Below are 19,592 nucleotides of genomic sequence, written 5' to 3' on the forward strand. Positions count from 1 at the left end.
CCTATCTCTGTGGTGCAGAATTGCACAGACGTGTTAAGAGTGTGCTAGAATGTTATATAAACCACACTTGTCAGTCACAAGCAAGAGGGACTTGTAGAAGCTCACTTCCTTATTTCATTTTTATACCTTACACAGTCAACAATTTCAAACATACTCTCTCATCCTGAGAGGAATAATGGAAGCATCAAGAAACCATACATCCAATTATCAATCTCTATCTCACAAGCATTAATAGAATGGGTTGGTATTCTTCAGGTCCCTCCTGCAATATCTTTTAGAGCTCAGTGCAGAGTAAAGGTCTGTATTAATTCACACATGTTTTCCTTTATTGTGTCCTCAATATGTGGACTTCAGCCTTTTGCTGTTTTTATGCAAATTGGGATTTTGTGATATATTTGAAATGTGCATTTGACTGGGACGGAATTTGTAAATGACTGGGGACTCTAGAGTTTGTCAGTACTGGGATTCTAAGTTTTGTATGCATGTTGTGTTGTTGTGTTGATCTGTCTGCCCATCTGTCTGTCTGCCTGTTGGTTTGTTCTCTTCAATAGACCAGGCATTTGGAAAGACCTGAAGACCATGGGCTCCGTGTCCCTCTCTATATTCTTCATCACGCTGCTCGTCCTGGGTAGACAGGTAAGACGCTCTTTCTGTTGCCTCCTAAGGTGCAGATCTGCACTGTAGCCATGTTTCTGTTTTTTTTTAAAAAAAAAAAAGAATGTTTCAGATCATCTAATTACTTAGACAAGTGTAGCCACCCAAGGTGTGGGCCAGATACAAAGGAAAAGGTTGTTTATCCACGAGGGAGACTTCAGACCTTAGAGATGGGAATCAATTAATTTTGCAAACAGCTGAAACTACAGACCCTGGTGTGGGTCGGTCACAGTGAACAGCACACTTCTTCCCAGAGTTAGCATGCCACCTTGGCTTCAATTGCAGCCATTCCTCAAAACATGGTTCTCTGAAAAAAAAAAGAAAAAAAAAAAAACCTTTATTCTGTGGTGCAAATGAAACTATTCCTCATTCTTGGAACCTCTGCCTGCTCCTGGTCTCGCGGGAGAGGCTATAAAGAGTGGAGTTTAAAGATTACCATGTTTATGCCTGTGCACACAGTCAGCTGCTAGTGATTGTATTGGAAGCCAGGCAGCACCGTCCCCAATATCTGTTTTAAAGCCTAGGGTATCGGCATTGTGAAGCCATGAATGATTTGGGTTAAAAGGAACCGAACCTTTAACATGAGTAAACCAATAGAAAAGCACATGAACTCTGTGGTGAATACCCACAGACAAAGTGACTCTCAGTCTGGCTTCCAGGCTTTCTTCTAGGTAGCACAACTGCACAGCTGGGCAGAGTCTGTTTCATTGGCTAACATGCAACCTCTGGGACTGTCCTCTAACACCTAAGCAGGATGAACTGCATGCTTCCTGGGAGCTTGCAGAATGGCAGTCCCTGGGCTCAGCTAGTTGGGGCCCTCAAACCCTGTGTGAGCCTTTTTCTCCCACCTCAGCCCCCCTGTGTCTGCATTTCTTCATTCTGCCTTGTGGCTTGGCCTTGCCACACCCTGTCTGCTTTGGGGGCTCATTTCTTTCCCACTTCTCCTGTGACTTGATCATTTGTCTGTTGCTTGTTCTCACTACTGACCGGCTTGCTGCTCTCAGTCATGGAGCAGCCTTACCCCTGCGCTTCCTGGGTCACCCAGTAAATTACATAGAAAAGAATGAGCTTCAGTCATGGGGAAATAGCAACCCCTCGGCGAGCCGCCTGCTTCTCCGTGTCATACCATTGACGCCATGTCCAAAGTCTCTATAATCATCACCAGTCAGATCACCTCCCATCCCAGAGTATTCGAAGATGCTAGAACCAGATTGAATCCCACCCACCAACCCATTTTTTAATAGCCATGGGGAAGGCCAGCATTCAGTACCACTCTGTGATTGTGGTCATCCCTTTTTTCTCTTTACGATAGTGATACACGCACTTCATATCCCAGACACCTGGGAAAGGCATTGCTTCTCAAAGGGGTGGAGTAGCTCGTTGTGGTCACTTATGCACCTCAGGCTGTGACTCACAGGTCTGCATGAGGCGCATGGGAAACACCATGGCTGGCCAGGAATGAGGGCTAAGCCTCAGTCCATAGCCAGCACAGGGATGATTTGTTACAGAAGAGTCTTCTGGGATAAGAAAAGCTGTGTTCCCACACCCTTTCCAAATCACAGATATGTTACAAACAGCTGCCTGTGCTTACATGAGATCTCCAAGGGCTGTGGCATCCATGACCACTTCCTAGCTTGTTTATCACACAGAAGAACAGGCATTTTGCAAGCTACCTTTATGGGTGTGTGGTCTCCTTTACCCATGGCCACCTTCTCCTGAAGCAATAGAGATGGGTTTGCTTTCTGAGCAAATCAGCAGCCTAAGGCTCACTCTAGTTATATGAGCTTAAGGAAAGCATTGACCAGGCTGGGAAGTTGGCTCAGGAGTTAAGCATACTTTGGCTCCTACAAAAGATCCAGGTTTAGTTTCCAGCACATATGTGGTGACTCACAGCCATCTTTACCTCTGATTCCAGGGGATACAGTGCCCCTATTCTAGCTTCCACAGACAGTGGGCACACACATAGTACACAGACATTTCTGTAGACACACGCACATACACATAAAATAAATACATCTAAGAAAATTAAAGAAAACTTATCCAATCTCTGTACAAAACTCTACAGTAACACTTGCTATATTAAAAATTTAGTTTATGAGTCTGATTTAGCCAATGAAGGGCTAAATTAGGAATATGGAAGAAGCCCATATTACCTCTAGTTTAAACTGTAGCATGCCACATGTCAAGTCTGTGTAGCATTTGAGGTGCATTCCTAGCATGAAGCAGGGCAGTCTCCATGATCCCGCAGTGAGGCTGATGACATTTTTTTCGGGTGTCTGGACCCAAAGATGAGTCAAACCCCTTCATGATCCCTGATTTTGTCCGTGAAGGCAGACAGAAAGCTCTTTTATTCCTCGAGGTGGGTTTTGGAAATAGGGCAGAGCGTGAACCTGCTATGAGGCTGTGTTGATTGTAACACAGCACTGAGGGTCGCCAAACACTTGTGACGCGCTCCCTGCCTGACACAATTTGAGATATGGTAGCTATCTGAGGAACAGGAAGTTTACAGAGCTAAACTCTGGCTCAAAGAGGCTGAGCGGAACTCCCATTGTGCTCCACAAGGGGACCAAGTAGCTCTTTAGCTCTTCTCATCAGCTCTGCCCGCCCTACAGTCCCATGATTCTGTATCAAATCTCCATTCTCATGTAAAAGATAATGTTCTCGTGTTATCTTACAGAAATAACAGCCATTGAATTTAAGACCAAATTTAACTTCAAGATAAGTTCATCCCCAGATCCCCATCAAATATATCAACATATACACATGACCAAGTAGTAAGATAATAGTCACAACTCTCAGGATGCAGGGCTTGAACTGTTCAGTTCATTACTGGTTTGAGAGAGATACATTTGATTTCCTTTTGTGGCCTTCAGCATGAGTTTCTCTTGTGAACAGTGCTTATACACAGAAGAGAGAATCTAAAGCCATTTTTATTGCTTGAGAAACTGATACAGATGGACTGGTGAATGGATGAGAGAGATGCTAGAGAGTTTGTGGATGCAAAAATAGATATAAATGATTGACTGATATTGATACTATAGGTTGAGTACATAATTAACATATGCAAAAAGAGCTATGATATAATAAATTATAGATAGATATAGATAGATAGACAGACAGACAGGCTAAATTTGTAAACAAAAGAAGTTTATTATATTATGTCTCAAAGTTTTAGACATTCAAGGGCAAGCTCCTGGCACTCTCAGCAGTAGTGAAAACCATCTTGATTACATCACATTGTACTACAAGTGTGTGGCAAGAAAGATTTAATCACAAAATAGAAAGCTAGATAGTCTTCCAAATCTCACAGTCTCTTCAAAGGAGGTACCTCCAGTAACTAAAGGACCTCCCATCAAACTACCCCTCATGTCTTAAAGGTTCCATGCCATCATCACCACACTGAAGACCAAATTTCTAACACTTGAACCTGTCAGGGATTCATGTAAACCATATCCAAACTGTAGCAGGAAGGTATGTAGGTGGACACATAGGTAGATAGTAGATGATAGACTATATTATGACACATAGATACATAGAAAGATGAGCAAATAATCACTTAGCAGATATTTCCAAATTACTGATGTCCTTCCAATAGGAGACTGACAAAATATTGCCTGTGATGCCATAAAAACGCCTGAGCATCCTCTTGCTGTGGCTCATGGGAACCTTGAGACTTAGGTGCAGCAGGCTTACTACCTGAGTTGGCTGGGAGGTGGTCTCATTTACATTGCTTTCTTTTGTGCCTGACTTTGGATATTCCCCCGTGTCTTCTTGTTACCCCACCATGCCCTGCTCCTTCTAGTTAAAACCCAACTGCACTGCCCAGTTGCTTGCAGATTCCAAATAGATATTGCATTCTCCAAGATAGAGGACTTTTACAGTTGGTGAATGGCACAGTTTCTATTAATATGGTGTGTGAGAAATTTGACTTTAAATATACAACTTCTCATAGGTTCATTTTTGAAACTGCCTCACTGTGCAAAGTGAAAATAAATGCTACATCAAAGAAGGGAATGCTTCTTGATGTATCACGTGTAGTTTGGATCAAACTGATTAGTGAAGGATTGTTGTCTGTCAGGCTGAAGTGTGGGTTTTTTTCTAGAATCCCTCCTTGTGCTTGAGTGTGTGTGTGCTGTAATTTTTACAATTAATCAAACCAGTACAGCAGCCAATGCTTAGTTTCACTCTCCTTTGCATTTATGTGTTAATAACTTTTTCCCTGTGCTGAAAGTCGCCCTCTCCGTGAAGCCCGTCTTTGACAGAAGGTTTCCCTCAAGGCTGTTCCGTTACTCTCAGTGTATCACAGGAGACATGAAATGCTGGCAAGGACAGAGGGTCACTGTCAGCTAATCAGTTTCTCCATTTCTACAATATTAATCATAACTGGCTGATATACTTTTGTATTATATTTTGATACATTCTAAGTCATGAACACGTGTTTCTCCAATGGCCCTTTTCTAATTCAGTAACGTCAATGTACACTCTTATCTACAATATCCTGCCATTCTTAATACACAGTGCAGTGAGAAACAAAAAAATCCATACTGAATGAACAACTCTATAATTGTGGTAGGAGAGACTGCTTTGCAAATTCTAAGGACAAATTACCACAAATTTAAAGTGTTTCTTATGTGGCGCAAATCATTGTCTAGCAAGCACCATGAATTTCTTATTTATTCATTATTTTCATGCTACTAAGCTGCTTAAGGAGTAGCTCGAGCTGACTCTTGGCAGTCTAGAGGGGAGCTTACAGTCGTACTAACTTGTCAGCCTGCAGAGCCCCTAGGCCCCTGTTGCCGAGGCCCACACATCCCTCAGTCTGGTCTTTGCAAATCTGTTTTGTGTGGTGACTGACAGATACTTGGGTGGGAAGGCGGGCTCTGTGGGGAGGGCGACAGTTCCGTTTTGTGCCGCTTTGTTCTTCTTGTTTTGTTTTCTCTTTATGACCTCCACTCTGGCAGGACAAGATGCCTATTGTTTCTTCACCTCTGTGTCCTCTTGTAACAGAGTGAATATTACTGTAGGTTAGACTTCCTATGGAAGAACAAGTTCCAAAAAGAGCGGGAGGAGATAGAGACCATGGAGAACCTGAACCGAGTGCTGCTGGAGAACGTGCTTCCCGCACACGTGGCCGAACACTTCCTGGCCAGGAGCCTGAAAAACGAGGTCAGATGGGCAGACTGGGGTGGGTCGGGGTCAGGGTGGGTTTGGGGGCTGGTGGCCTCCAGAGGGGCCACCGTGCGCTATACACTGGATATGCAGCGTGTCCACGGTCGGCCTGACATGTTCCATTTCAAGAGGACGTTGACTATCCATAGAGACATCAGGGGAAGCGAAGAGGTGTGTCTTGGTTACTAGAATGCTTGCCTAGCATTCTTGGGGTCCTGAGTTTATAGATGGGATGACTCATACCTGTGATCTCTACATGAGAAGTAGAGGCAGGGGGATCAGAAGTTGAAAGCCATCTTCAGCTGCACAACAAATCCAAGGCTAGCCTTGAGTGAGGAAAGGACCATGTGAGACCACGGCTCAGAAAAATAGTCTTCTAATATCTAAGCAATACATAATTTGTTCTTAAGAATTTCTTCCAGGCTGGTGAGATGACTCATAGGTAAACGTGATTGCTACCAGGCCTGATGACTTGAGTTCAGTCTCTGGGGCCCACATGATGGATGGAGAGAGCCAGCTCCGCTAGTTCTCCTCTGACCTCAGTAGGCTCACACTGTGGCAAGAACAGAGGCACACGCATGTGCAATCAACTGCAATTTAGAATTTCTTCCTTAAGCATGGAAAGTTCTGAATGCATAATAAGAGGCTCAGCATTCCCAAATAAGCCCCCTAATTGACCACATCTCTCTCCCCAACCATGAAGGACACTTTCTTCACCAACACCCGTGTGATAGAGTCCAGGTCAGGAGGCCCAAATAAGCCAGAGCCGTGCTGTCGGGTTCCTTGGGAGACTCTCAAGGCCTTGGAATCTGAAGGACAATGAGCTAATTTATGAGACTGGCAGATATAAGAGCTTTCCGTAGAAGCAAGCGCCCACAGACCTGAGTCTGCCCACTTGAATGGAGAGAAGTGGGCATTTGAGGATGCTCAGCAGACTTGGATAGATTGTGTCACTGAAATGTGCGAGTGGCCTGGGCAATGAAATGTTCTGCTGTTTGCGCTTTTTTTTAAATATTGCTGAGAAGCAAGGGAAGGCAGACAGATCCACAATTGGACATCATTTCAAGTATTAGGTTAGCACCGCCAGCGTGATGCCCTGTGCTTTCCGAGACGGCTGAGCCGTCTTCTCCACAGGAGATTTGTGCTGAGGTTTGGGAGAGGATTATGAAGGCAGCAGAGGGAAACTGGACGGAGGAACTCATTACCGGATAAACTCAGCCTGAGTGAACAGGCTGCTGCGCATCCTCTCGTGAGGAGCCTGAGTGAACAGGCTGCTGCGCACCCTCTCGGGAGGAGCTTGGAGCCACTCACACCCAGGCGGAGATGGAGAGCGGGTTTCACTAACAGACATTTCGTGGCTCCCATCCACCGCTTTTTCCTTATGCCTTCCCCCCCCCCATACTATAATTCGTGTTGATTTTATTGCAGATTTAATGATGCTTAATGTATTGCATTTATGCCCCAGAGATGTATTCTTAGAAAATTGAACTTATAATTTACAGACAAAGTAAGTTTTGATGTGGAGAATTAAAAAAAAATAACCCTATGAGGGCAGCAGCTGAGACGTCCAGGGGTGCAGGGCGTAGTGGTCATGCCAAAGCATCAAAACATGCTCTCCTCCTCGTCACCTGTGTCCCCTGACCTAAGCAGCTTTCTCAGAAACCGCAAGGAATTAAGTCACTGCACAGATTAAGAAATTGTTTTAGGGGCTGGAGAGATGGCTCAGTGGTAAAGAGCATCGCCTGATCTTCCAAAGGTCCTGAGTTCAATTCCCAGCAACCACATGGTGGCTCACAACCATCTGTAATGAGGTCTGGTGCCCTCTTCTGGCCTGCAGACATACACACAGACAGAATATTGTATCCATAATAAATAAATATTATTTTAAAAAAAAGAAATTGTTTTAGTGGTATGGGAGTCTCTTATACCTCTGGCTGTCCCCAGGTTTGATTTATTTATCGTTGTGTGTCATGTGACTGGTGTGCGTGTGTCACGTGTGCATGTGGAGGTCAGAGGAGAGCTTTGGGGAGCTGGTTCTCTCTATCTACATGTGTTTTGCAGGCTTGCGCACCAAGCGCTGTTACCCACTGGCCATCTCACTGATCTTGCTCATTCAGTTCCTAAGTTTAGCCTGCTTCTGCTGTGGCCATCTGAGCCAGCTGGTGCTGCCCGAGATACAGATATGGACAGGACAGAATGTCCACGCAGGGGACAGCAGTCTGTCTGTCAACACGTATCAGGAGTGTGGCTTTCAGGCTCTGGGGAGGCCACTGTAAAGGAGGGATCCCTGAATCTGAAAAGAAAGTACTAGAAACTGGGAGATGGAAGCAGCAGGTGACAGAAGGACTGGAGGGAAACCCTGGACCCAGAGGGAAGCACCACAGCCCAGGGCTGTCTCTCCTTGTAGTATCCTGGGCCAGGGCAGCAGTACAGCCCCCTCCCTTTATCCTCTCTGTGTGTTGATTCCACGCAAGCCTCCAAGCACAGTTCCTCTTCTTCTTCAATAGCCCTGGTCCCTTTTGTATCTCTGTGGGCGAAATACCAGAGCACAAGTTAGAGGGGAGAAAGGTCCATTTTTGTTCATGGTTTTAAAAGATTCAGTCCATGACTGGGTAAAATGAAAAGCCAGAGCATGCGGTAGCCACAAGGAGATGCTCCCAGTGACATACCTCCTCTGGTGGCTCTGGTGGCCTTACCCCTCATGTCCACTACCTTCCGGGAATGACCAGAATGATCCACCCGGGGATTGATTCATCTGTGAGGTCAGAGCCCTCATGCTGCAATCATCCGAAAGCCTCTTCTCAGACATGGCCAACGGGGTGCCGCACAGCTTCACCAGGCGCTCCTCAACCCAGTCAGGTTGTTCTGAGGATCCAGGTGAAGGGGGTTATGTGTGAGTTTATCCAGGCAGCCTCGTTCAGGGAGCCAAGTCTTGATCAGCAGACATTCCGGGGATATACTTTGTAAGCAAGAGCCCTTCGAGGACTCCCAGCCCAATGCCCAGGGCATCCCTTATCTATGAGAACAATAGATTGGTTTGCCCTGCACTTTCAGGAGAAAGCACTGAAAAGTGGGCCAAGCCTGCGCATGCTCTAATTGAAACTCAGTTATAGGTTTTGACCTGTATGGAACTGACTAGGAGACCAGACACTGGAAGAGGAGAGAATATCGTGAAAATGAGACTTACTGTAAGGACAGAGTGGGGCCCCTCCCATAACCTAGGGCTTAGTACTGACTGATTTGGGGCTCTGAATGGTCCCAGGAAACTCAGGAAATAGATAGTGAGCCCTGACATTTGAAAATGCCAAGAAGAAGGTATGATTGAGTGACAAGGCCCACAGGGCTGGGACACTGGGACTAGAACTAGACAGACAGGATATTGGAAAGTCAAGAGGCTGGGTGTTTCTCAAGGACCGAGGATGAGAAGGAATACTGACAGGCCATGAGGAACAAGACCCGGTTTACATGAGTAATTGCAGCTTTGGACAGCTAATGCCATTGCTCTGTGCCTCAGTTTCCTTATCTGTAGGACGAAACCAATGGCATGGGCTTTGTAGGATCGCAGCCGTGTGTGTTAATATAGGTGTTGTGTTCACAGAGGTGAACATCCCATCATGAAATGGGTGCTCCGTATGTGATGGCTGTTAACCTACCTATGCCTGTCAGGGGAGGGGATCATGCACAGAAAAATGGTTCCTAGTGTTGCTAAATGTCCCCTTAGCCTTAAGCGGAGAGTTGGTGCATCTTTTAGGACTCGTATTAAATGGTCTTAACCAAACTGGGCTCCCAGCTGTTATCTCTTCTCTGGGGCCTTGATGCCCGAGCAGTAGCCAGCATTCCTGGAACCTGGCCTCAGGAGTCTCGTATACGTCAAGTCGTCTACACAGGATAGGAAGTTCAGTGCACACAATAGCTCTAAAGAGATCTGCGCTGCAGGCTGACTCAGCCACACTGAGTGCCGGGAAGACAGGAGAGCCTTGATACCATTGTTCTTGCAGCATTCACGGATGTGGAGACAGGAGCTAAAGTGCGACATGTGACAGGTCCTGGGAATAGGGTCTTGGCATGAATCTCCTTTTCCTTGAAGCTGTTGTGACCTTCCTTTGGGTTGCCATGCCCTGGAGTGTTTATTATGAGGCTGAGCTTGGTGTAAAAAAAAATTGTCCCTCTGAAGGTACCTGAACCTGGAATTATGATGCTCTTTAAGTGTGCACCCTGCCAAAGGATTGGCCTAGCTGCCAGGGGAGCAGAGCTCACTGGTGATGTGTGCAGAGTGGCGCCCTGTCCCCCACCCTGTCCCCCACCCCAGGCACATGAGCAGCACCAGCCTCTGGAGTGCTGCTCTCACTCCGAGGCTGGCTGTCTGGTTTAACTGACGTCTCCTCACTCTTTGAGGCCGAGTGAGACTTTCCTATGCTGCACTGTAAACCCCGGTGCCAGGCTACACTGCCTGTGCTGAGGACAGGCTCTCTGCACTTGGGATGAGCCCACCACAGCCCCCCGTTTCTGAAACCATTGAACTTGAGGGTTTCACTATACAACGAGGGAACAATGGAGATGTCTTGCAACCGTGAGAGCAGGATGCTGTGGTTTTGCTGCCCTTATACAAAGGACTGGAGTCTCTCTCTACTTGAAGTGGAAGGATTTTTCAACTAGATGCATCTGGGATTTCAGGCCTGTGAATAAGTGGCCTGAAGGGCTCCGTTCTTTCTTCCTGGTGCAATTGAAGGATTCACTTGAATAGTTTTATCTTCTTTGCAAGACCCAATAAAGAGGGGAAAACAGACTTACTTCCAAAGGATCAGGCCGTAGCACACTATTTTATTATAGTATTGTTCTTTGAGGAATGGCTCTTGCTTCCCTTCAGTTGGCTGAAGGGCATTTTGTCTAGCCCAGCCTCTGATAGATTACACCTGTCTGAAGTAGAGAGGCCAGGTTTTACTCAAGGACTCCAACCGATAGCTAGTGGCTGATGGAACTTGTACCTGCACTTGAGAGGTTTATCTGTCTCACTGGCAGCTGTGGGAGGGTCCAGGACTGGGCTATTGCAGGTAAACAGGGTATGCGTATCAACAGCATCTTCCGGGAAGAATGGTGAGGTTCTTGTAAAACAGATGGATATTCTTGAGTGGAAGCAGCACTCTAGTGGCTGTGCTGTCTGTGTGTCCGGCAGGAGGAGGGTCCCACTCTCCATGGGCATCACCATCTCCACAAGTCCTCCTCTGTGTGGAGGCCATGAATGCTCACATCCTCTCTGTCTCTCGGCAGGAGCTATACCACCAGTCCTATGACTGTGTCTGTGTCATGTTTGCCTCCATCCCGGACTTCAAGGAATTCTACACGGAATCAGACGTGAACAAGGAAGGCTTGGAATGCCTTCGGCTCCTAAATGAGATCATTGCTGACTTTGATGATGTAAGTGCTGAGGCTTACCTGAAGAGCAGGGATGCCCCATCCCCACAGCGTAAGCCTCTTAGACAGTTGAAATTAGTTCAGAATGGTGACATCATGCCTTCAGACTTGCCCTTCCAAATAACTTTCCTTTCTTTCAGTTTCTCCTCCCTCCTCTTCTTCCTCACCCTACCGCTACTACAACCCCAACCCCTATATTCTCACCCCAAATCCACTTCTCCTGCTTTCTGTTTAGGAAAGGGCAGGTCTCCCGTGACTATCACCAAAACATGGCATATCAAGTTGCAGTAAGACTAAACAACTCCCCAAGTATTGAGGCTGGACAAGGAAACCCAATGTGAGAAGTAACTGACCTGGGCTCATAGAGGCTCACAGAGATAGACCCAACAAACAGGGAGCCTAGGCTGACCTAGGCACTCTACATGAATGTTATCGTTCTGTAGCTTGTTCCTCTTATGGGTCTCCTAACAGTGGGAACAGGGGGTTGTCCCCAACTCTTTTACAAGCTTTTGGGAACACCTAACTTTTGGTAATTTGAGCTCAAGTCATATCCTGTACCTTGTTTACTGGATAATTTGGGGGGGGGGGGGATACATTTTATTTTAAAAGTAATGTAACTGCAGAGAACAGCTACTAAAATCTGCATTTAAGTCATTAGAAAGACTGTCTAGAAAGGCTTAGCCTCCAAGAAACATACTTAACCCAACCCTGTATATAAAACATAATCAATCTATTTATTGCAGTAGATTATCACTGCAATACGGCTTTACTGTCTATTTCAAGGCCTTTGGCAGACACCAAATTGAGCTATATGTGAATGGTGTGCATTGCTGTTGACAAAGCAATACATGTGTGGGTGTTATATCATTTTCCAGAGGGGACATGACATATTGTTAGACATCGAAATAGGTATCATTTTTCACCTTGTAATTTTCTATCTATTAGAGAATAATGTGTCCTATTTTCTGGTAAGAAAGAAAAACCCACACCTGTGACTTCAAGGCCACTGCAGCTGCTCTCCTCATATCAATATTAGACAAAATAGAAGACATTTGTCATCTGTGAGTGTGTGTTCATCCTGATTCATGGAGCTTTGGCATACGTGAGGACACTGTATAGCATGATGGTTTCAGAGCTGTGCAGTTCTGAGTGGCTTCTGGATCCTATGTCCTCCCTACCCCATCTCCACATGAGGTCCCTCCAGATGTTCATGGAGGAGTCATGACAATCAAAGCCTTCTGCTCCTATACCATCTGTACAGTGGGACGCAGTGGCATGTTAGCTCCAGCTTGCCTGCAGCAAGATGCAGGCTTTCCAGTCCTGACGAGTGAGTGCCAGTAGCTACGTGGATACATGACACAGGGTTTTCTTACATGCTTGAAGGTTTTTGTCAGTAAGGCTGGAAGAATAGTCTCTGACTAGCAGAGAGCAAGAAAGCAGCAAGAAATTGTTCCTGGTCTTTGGTGGGTGCTGTTCATTTGAGACTGCCCTCCAGAGTCTCCTCCCATCCCTATGCTTCCCACAGCCTTCCCACCGTACCAGAATGAGGGTGAATGCTGAAGCCTGTAACTGGTACTGAGGCCAGTTGAGATCGGGGCTGATGAAAGGGTGAGGTCTTTAGCTGGGGATCTCATTCTCCTCACTTCAAGTGCTCAGCTGTCAAAGCCTTGCAGGCCCTGCAGGGAAGACCTTACACACTGAATTGGTGTTGTATTTGTGCCTTTTACGCGTGGAACTGGAAATTTATTTGCAGCCTGTTTCCCACATTGTAATTTATCCTGGTTCCTTCCCTAAGTCTGACAGGCAATCTATGTGTATTACAAGCACATCCTTTTGTTCTCTTCCTGTCCAAGCTGATGTGCTTATGAAGATGTCTGCTCGCAGCATGCTCAGGTGGGAGAATGGCATGCCCTTTACTGTGGCCTAGGATCCAGAAACGGCTTGGTAGAGCCGGGGATTTAGGTCAGCGCCTGGCTGAGTAACAATGGTTGTCATTGCTCTGCAGCTGCTTTCCAAGCCAAAGTTCAGTGGTGTTGAAAAGATCAAGACCATCGGTAGTACATACATGGCGGCCACGGGTCTGAGTGCTGTGCCCAGCCAGGAGCACGCCCAGGTAGGTGCACACATGTCAACTGCCTAAGGATGCGTGTGTCCAGGAGCCACCCTGTAGCCAAACCCAGAACTCTACCGTGTGTATTGCCCAAAGTTGAATGTTCATAGTCCTAAGAGAATTTAAAAATAAAAAATAAAAAAAAGGAGCTCTGGAAACTTCTTAGAGTTCTCTGAAGTCTGATTCTAGAAGATAAAACAATCAATTGTTGATTGATACCAGGTAAATAGACAGGTGATGAAACAATTAATAGTTGATTGACCCCCGACAAATAGGCATGTTAAGGCTGAGTGCTCCAGAGATTCCCGCTCTCTGCGCAGTGCCCAGTTCTGGGTCTCTTCGCTGATTCCCATCTACTACAAAACGAAACTTCTCTGATAAGGGTTGAGAATGCTCTGCCTATGAGAATAGCGATATATCATTAAGAGTCATTTGACTGCTATGTTCCTTTAGCAGAAAAATAGTAATAGGTTTTCCCCTAGGCCAGTGACCTTTGAGTATTTTCAGTCAACTAGGAGTGGAGATTTTTTTCTTTTTTTAATTTTTTTTTTAATTTTATTTTGCATTCCAACCACAGTTCTCCCTCCCACCCCTCTTCCCCATCCTAGCCTCCCCCCAGCCCACCTCCCATCCACTCCTATCAAAAGGTAAGGCCTCCCATGGGGAGTCAACAAAGCCTGGCACATTAAGTTGGGGCAGGACCAGGTCCATCCCCACAGCATTAAGACTGAGCGTGGTATCCCTCCATAGGGAATGGACTTCAGAAAGCTAGCTCATGCACCAGGGATAGAGCCTGGTCCCACTGCCAGGGACCCCTCAGATAGACTAAGCTACACAACTGTCTCCCACTTGCAGGAGTGGAGGTCCCAGAGCTGCCAGTGTAGAATTCACGAGTTTCCATGAGCGTAGTTCAACTGTCTCTATAGATTTTTCCTTCCATGATCTTGGCCTCCCTTGCTCATATATTCCCTCCTCCCTCTCTTCAAGTGAATTCCCAGAGCTCGACTTAGCTGTGGATCTCTGCATCTGCTTCCATCAGTTACTTGATGAAGGTTCTTTGATGACAGTTAGGTAGTCACCAAGCTGATTACAGGAGATGGCCAGTTCAGGCACCCTCTCCACTATTGCTAGGAGTCTTAGCTAATTAGCTGGGGTCATCCTTGTGGATTCCTGGGAATTTCTCTAGCACCATGTTTCTCCCTAACCCCTTAATGGCTCCCTCTATCAAGATATCTCTTTCATTAGGATGGAGTGGGAGAGATTTTTCTCTTGCAGTGTTTTGTTTCTGTGTTAATGTAGACAAATTTGTGTGATTTGTTGGGTTCCCACCTTATCAGGAGAGTAGGCATGCTGAGTAGTATTCAGCATAGTTTCACACGCAGCCAGCTCTAGGACGGGTGTTACACAGAGGAATGGGACCCACCAAACCACAGTCTCCCTCCTAAAGTAGGGGTAATTCAGAGATAAGGAGGCATGAGTCCCACATTCTCGGTTCACACACACCTCCATTGGAGGAACTGAGAGACAACCCAGACCCCGATAAAACAAATTCCCATGAAGTATCAGGGAGGTCTGTTCCCATCCTAACCATCCTGAGTAGAGAGTGGAAGAGGGTTCCTGACTCAAGAGGAGGTATCCCAGGGTTTCTACTACTGAGATGAAACACCATGACTAAAAATAACTTGGAGGAAGAAATGGTTTATTTCATCTTAAAGTTTGTAACTCTTCACCCAAGGAAATCAGGTCGAAATCAAGGCAGGAACCTGGAAGAGTAGCTGATGCACAGGCCGGGGTGGAGTTCTGCTTACTGGCTTGCTTAGTCCACTTCCTTATACCATCTAGGCCCACCTGCTCGGGGGTGACACCACCCATAGTGGTCTGGATCTTCCCACAGCAATCATCAGTCAAGAAAATGCTGCTACATTCTTGTCTACAGGCCAATATGATGGAGGCATTTTCTTAATTGAGAGTTCCTCTTCCCAAATGGAAGAGTCACGTTGAAAAAAAAAAAAACACTAGAAACTAGCCAGCTGTATTAGTTTTAGTTTTCTTCTGTTGTGAATAGATGCTTTCTTATAAAAGAAAACATTCAACTAGGGGCTTGCTTACAGCTTTAGAGGGTAATTCCATGACCATCATGGCGGAGAGCTTGGCAGCAGGCCAGCAACCCTGGCTTGGAGCCGGAGCTGAGAGCTTCCATGTTGAAAAAGCAGCCATGAGGCAGAGAGAGGGAGGGAGGGAGAGAGAGAGAGAGAGAGAGAGAGAGAGAGAGAGAGAGAGAGAGAGAGAGAGAACGAGAACCAACTGGAATGGCATGGGCCTGTGAAACCTCGAGGTCTGCCCTCATTTGTACCCAGCAAGGCCTCACTCCTAGTCCCTCATACTTTCTTGGGGCCAGGCATTCAAGCATATGACTTGTAGAGTTATTCTCATTCAAACCACGACACCAGAGTAGAGACAACTCTCAAATTATTCTAAATGGGTCATGTGTCCTTGTCAGGTGATTTCTTTCAGAGACTTAGTCTAAAGACTGTACTAATTGATTAATTGGGAAAAGAAGGAGACAAAGTAAAAGAAACCTAATGGATTCTTACCCTTGGACTCTCGGTCGAAGCCACCCAAACTAGCCTAGAGCCTGGGGTGAAAGAACAGTGGAGCCCTGTGCACGGTCTTGCCCATTTTTAACAGGTTGTATTTTCCCACATACCAGTAATGTATTGAAGTAAAAAAAAATGTAAAATATAAAATACAGGTTTTTTTTAATGCAACATTGCTTAAATGTAAGTATCTCATGTATAACCAAAGTAGAACTCGTTTTAAGTTTTTACTTTCTGTTCTAATAGAAACAGATTTTGTCAATGCCTTCACTGTGTACGTGTTGGCGTGTTCAGTCGGTATGATAAATAACCAGACCAGCTCAAGAACAACAGATATAATTTAATAATTGAAAAAGGGGGAACCCACGCTACAAAAGTGGGAGGTCCAAAGTCCAAAATGGTCCGGTGAGCACCGCATAAGAGAGCACGCACCTACCTACCCCAGTTTTTCTACCTGGGCTCCCGGTGGCCACACCCTAACCAGATGTGATTGGTTAAGCTTCCCCATCATCTCCCCCTTTTGTCTAAACAAGATTGATCCAAACCCAATACAACTATATACAATAGGAACAGAAACCAAATGTAAAATTACAAGTAATAAATAATATTAAGCAAGAAATGCATAACAAAAGTTTTACTAAGCATTCTATTTCAAGGAGTCTAAATAATGTATTAAAATTAAGTTTAGCTAAATCATGAGGTGGGTAACTACAATTTTCTAATCTTCAACTCCATCAAAGATCTGCGAAGGGAAGTAATATTACTTGAGTAAACAGGAAGTACAATCAAAAAACTTCCAAAATGTGCAACAAATGACAGAGACAACTGACTACCTGGGCAATCACCCAAAGTCTTATTTGCAATGTTGAGGCAACCAACTTTGGGTAAGGCCTGACGTAACTGACAGACCATTTCAAGGGCAAGAAACTTTTCAAAACTATCTTACCCTGTCTTGGCAGGATATGACAGTCCTGTTTTATTCATTCACAGATACTCTGTATCTCTGTCAGTGGCTGAGGTATGGGCATTTTTTTGCCCAAAGGCCAGTTTGCCAAAAAGAAAGGCTCCGGGTGGAGTGTCTTTGGTGCTCAGCATTCTCTCGGGAGTAGATCAGTGTTGCCAGGAGTGATTGTGTCTCATTGCCACAGAACTCTAGGTTAGATTAAAGTTTTGATTCTGCTTCTGAGTCGGCATTGTGATTCACCAGTGATGGTTTTCAGCCCGGACAGAAACAGCTGGCTTCCTGCATCTGTCTCCTTACTTATAAAGCGAGAACATATTTCATAAGGCTCCTTATATCTAAACCTCTTTTCCTAAGACTCTTGGAAAGATGGCATTTACTATTCAGAATGTTTAAAGGACTCCATGGTCTCCATAGGCAATAAAAGTGCTAACAATGGCAGTACAGACTGTTTTCCACTAATGATATCATTGTCGTCTGGCAGAACTGAGATAAGAGCTTCTGGGGCATAAATGAAATATTATATGCCATCATATCCATGCAGGAGACTTCTACCCAATACAAGCCATTTGTGATTACAAATTTTAATTAGAATCTCAGCAGGTCATACAAAGATGGCTTTCTGTCTGAAAAGCAAAGTTCATTGCATTTTGTGAGGTAAAATATGGCTTTCTTGATAAATGTCAACACAAATGTTATTTTTCTTTAAAAAAAAAAAGAATGCCATGTCTCTAAAATGTGCTTCATACTGTTTCTAAAGTTATAAACAAAATATATTTATGTAACCAGATGTTTAGTTTTCATAGCCAAATATTCAATTTGCAAAATATGTGGACTTTTTAAAGAATTGGTTGGATTTTCTTAAATCCAAAAAGAAACAACATTATCAGAATTGTGGCCGTTTGGAATCTGGACTTTATTTAAGATTGCCTGGGCATTGTCTGTTTGCAGAACTACATCTGCCCACCAGTTACATGCAGAGGGGTGTCAGCGCTCAGCTGGGCCCAGCCTTGGTATCAGCCCCTGCTCGACTTTATTTGTGTTTTTAAAAGGAAATGGTGATTTCTAATTTAAATCACTAAGACAATGTGACTAGAAGCTTGTGTTACCTTTGAGAGCTGGTTGTAGTTTGTTAGAGAGGCAGGCATTTGTTAAGAGAGCAAACGCTCCAAAATCAGACTTGAAGTCCAGCCTGCTCCATCATCCTGTGACGGGTGCCCTGATGACCAAATGTCCCTTGAGGAAGTCTACAGCATGTCCAAACTGGGAGCTTGCCCGTCTCCTTGGCCCTTACTCCTACCCTGGTGACCTCAGTCTCCACCAAGTGCATCCTTGCAAGCCATGTTGATTCCTTTCCTTGGCTTTAAGACTTCAACCTGCAGTAGGCAGCTGACAGTTTGGGGATAATTGCCTTGACTTGCAGAGTGTTGCCTTTTTAAAGACCATTTTACTGCAGAGTGAGCTTTCCCACCCTTTGTGGCTTTTCTGGTGACAGTGAAGAGCAGGGAGCAGAGGTGGCTTATTCTCCCTGCCTCTGTCCCTCTGCTTCTCTGCACAGCCTCCCTGCTCTGCCTCTTACTGGCTCTGCAGGCCCCACTGACCGTACAGGAAGCTCCTGCTTTGTCCCTACCTGGTCAGTCACCCTCCGTGTTGCCACTGGTGGCAATTACTTGACCAGTTTTCATCTGTTCCCTCACTAATTCTAGCAGGAACTTAAGTCAAAGACAGTGCACACGGAAGAAGAAAACTCATTTAATGCCATGTCTGAGACCTCCATTGTAGTGAACAACGCCTCCACCTTTGGTGCATAATTACAAATAGCTCAGAAACCCTCTACCAGCAACATGTTTGGAAAGAGGTAACATCCGGCCGGGGCTGGAACAAATCCGGAGGGGAGAGCAGAGCAGGAGAGATAGGGACTTCCTGTTTGCTCGGCACCTGTTGCTTGTTTTGCATTTAACATTGGCATCCATGCTTTCTTCTTAATGATTTTAATTTTAAAATATGCAATTTGATAACCTTTAAAATAAATTCATTTGCTTACTGTGTGTGAACCAAACAGGCATCAGGGCTTGGTTAGGACCAATCTGTAGATGGACCGCTGGCTCCATCCAGCACCTGCCAGGAGCACACATCTTTCTGTTCTCCATCACCACTGCAATTCAGCCTCAGGGTCCATGTGAGCCAGGAAAAGCTCTGCACTCCCCCATCCAGGGCATCATTAGCAGGAGCTCGCTGATGGAGCAGGGACTGGAGACACTTCACTCAACCTCCACCGCTCCTTAAAAGCTCAGGTTAGGAGCCACCCAGCACGATCCCTGGGAATCTTAGGTACCTGTTGGTTACCCAGAGGATGAATTCTTTTCCACCATGACCAGCCCAAGGGCCTTTATTGATGGCTGTAGAAATGAAATTGGTGCAGCGGTTTCAAAGTGGGGTTCGAAGAGCACAGGAGATGCCAGCAGGAGTTCACTGGCAGAATGGAGAGGCATCCAGGTGTCTTCCCACTGCAGCTAATGGCCTGCTTCCCTGTAGATTAAGGCTCCATCTAGTCACCTCGCTCAATGACTTGTTCAAAGGTTTCTTTCCAACTATAAGAAGTCATATTCTGAGGAACAGAGGTTAGGAGTCCCACACAAGACTCAGCCTGCAGCATGCCTACCTCGCGTCCTGGAGAGACAAAAGTAAG

At 45.5% G+C, this 19,592-nt stretch overlaps 1 protein-coding gene across 1 annotated transcript in view; it reads left to right on the plus strand.

Annotated features, from left to right (window-relative positions):
- Window positions 1-19,592, plus strand: part of Adcy2 (adenylate cyclase 2) — a 343,570-nt gene that overhangs the window by 311,922 nt on the left and 12,056 nt on the right. Inside the window, exons 19-22 of the mRNA XM_075975732.1 lie at window positions 552-636; window positions 5,662-5,820; window positions 11,092-11,238; window positions 13,241-13,348. Of these exons, the coding sequence (XP_075831847.1) occupies window positions 552-636; window positions 5,662-5,820; window positions 11,092-11,238; window positions 13,241-13,348 (499 nt within the window). The remainder of the gene's footprint in view (window positions 1-551; window positions 637-5,661; window positions 5,821-11,091; window positions 11,239-13,240; window positions 13,349-19,592) is intronic.

The sequence above is a fragment of the Microtus pennsylvanicus genome, chromosome 6, assembly GCF_037038515.1.
Source record: "Microtus pennsylvanicus isolate mMicPen1 chromosome 6, mMicPen1.hap1, whole genome shotgun sequence".
Classification (NCBI taxonomy): Eukaryota; Metazoa; Chordata; class Mammalia; order Rodentia; family Cricetidae; genus Microtus; species Microtus pennsylvanicus.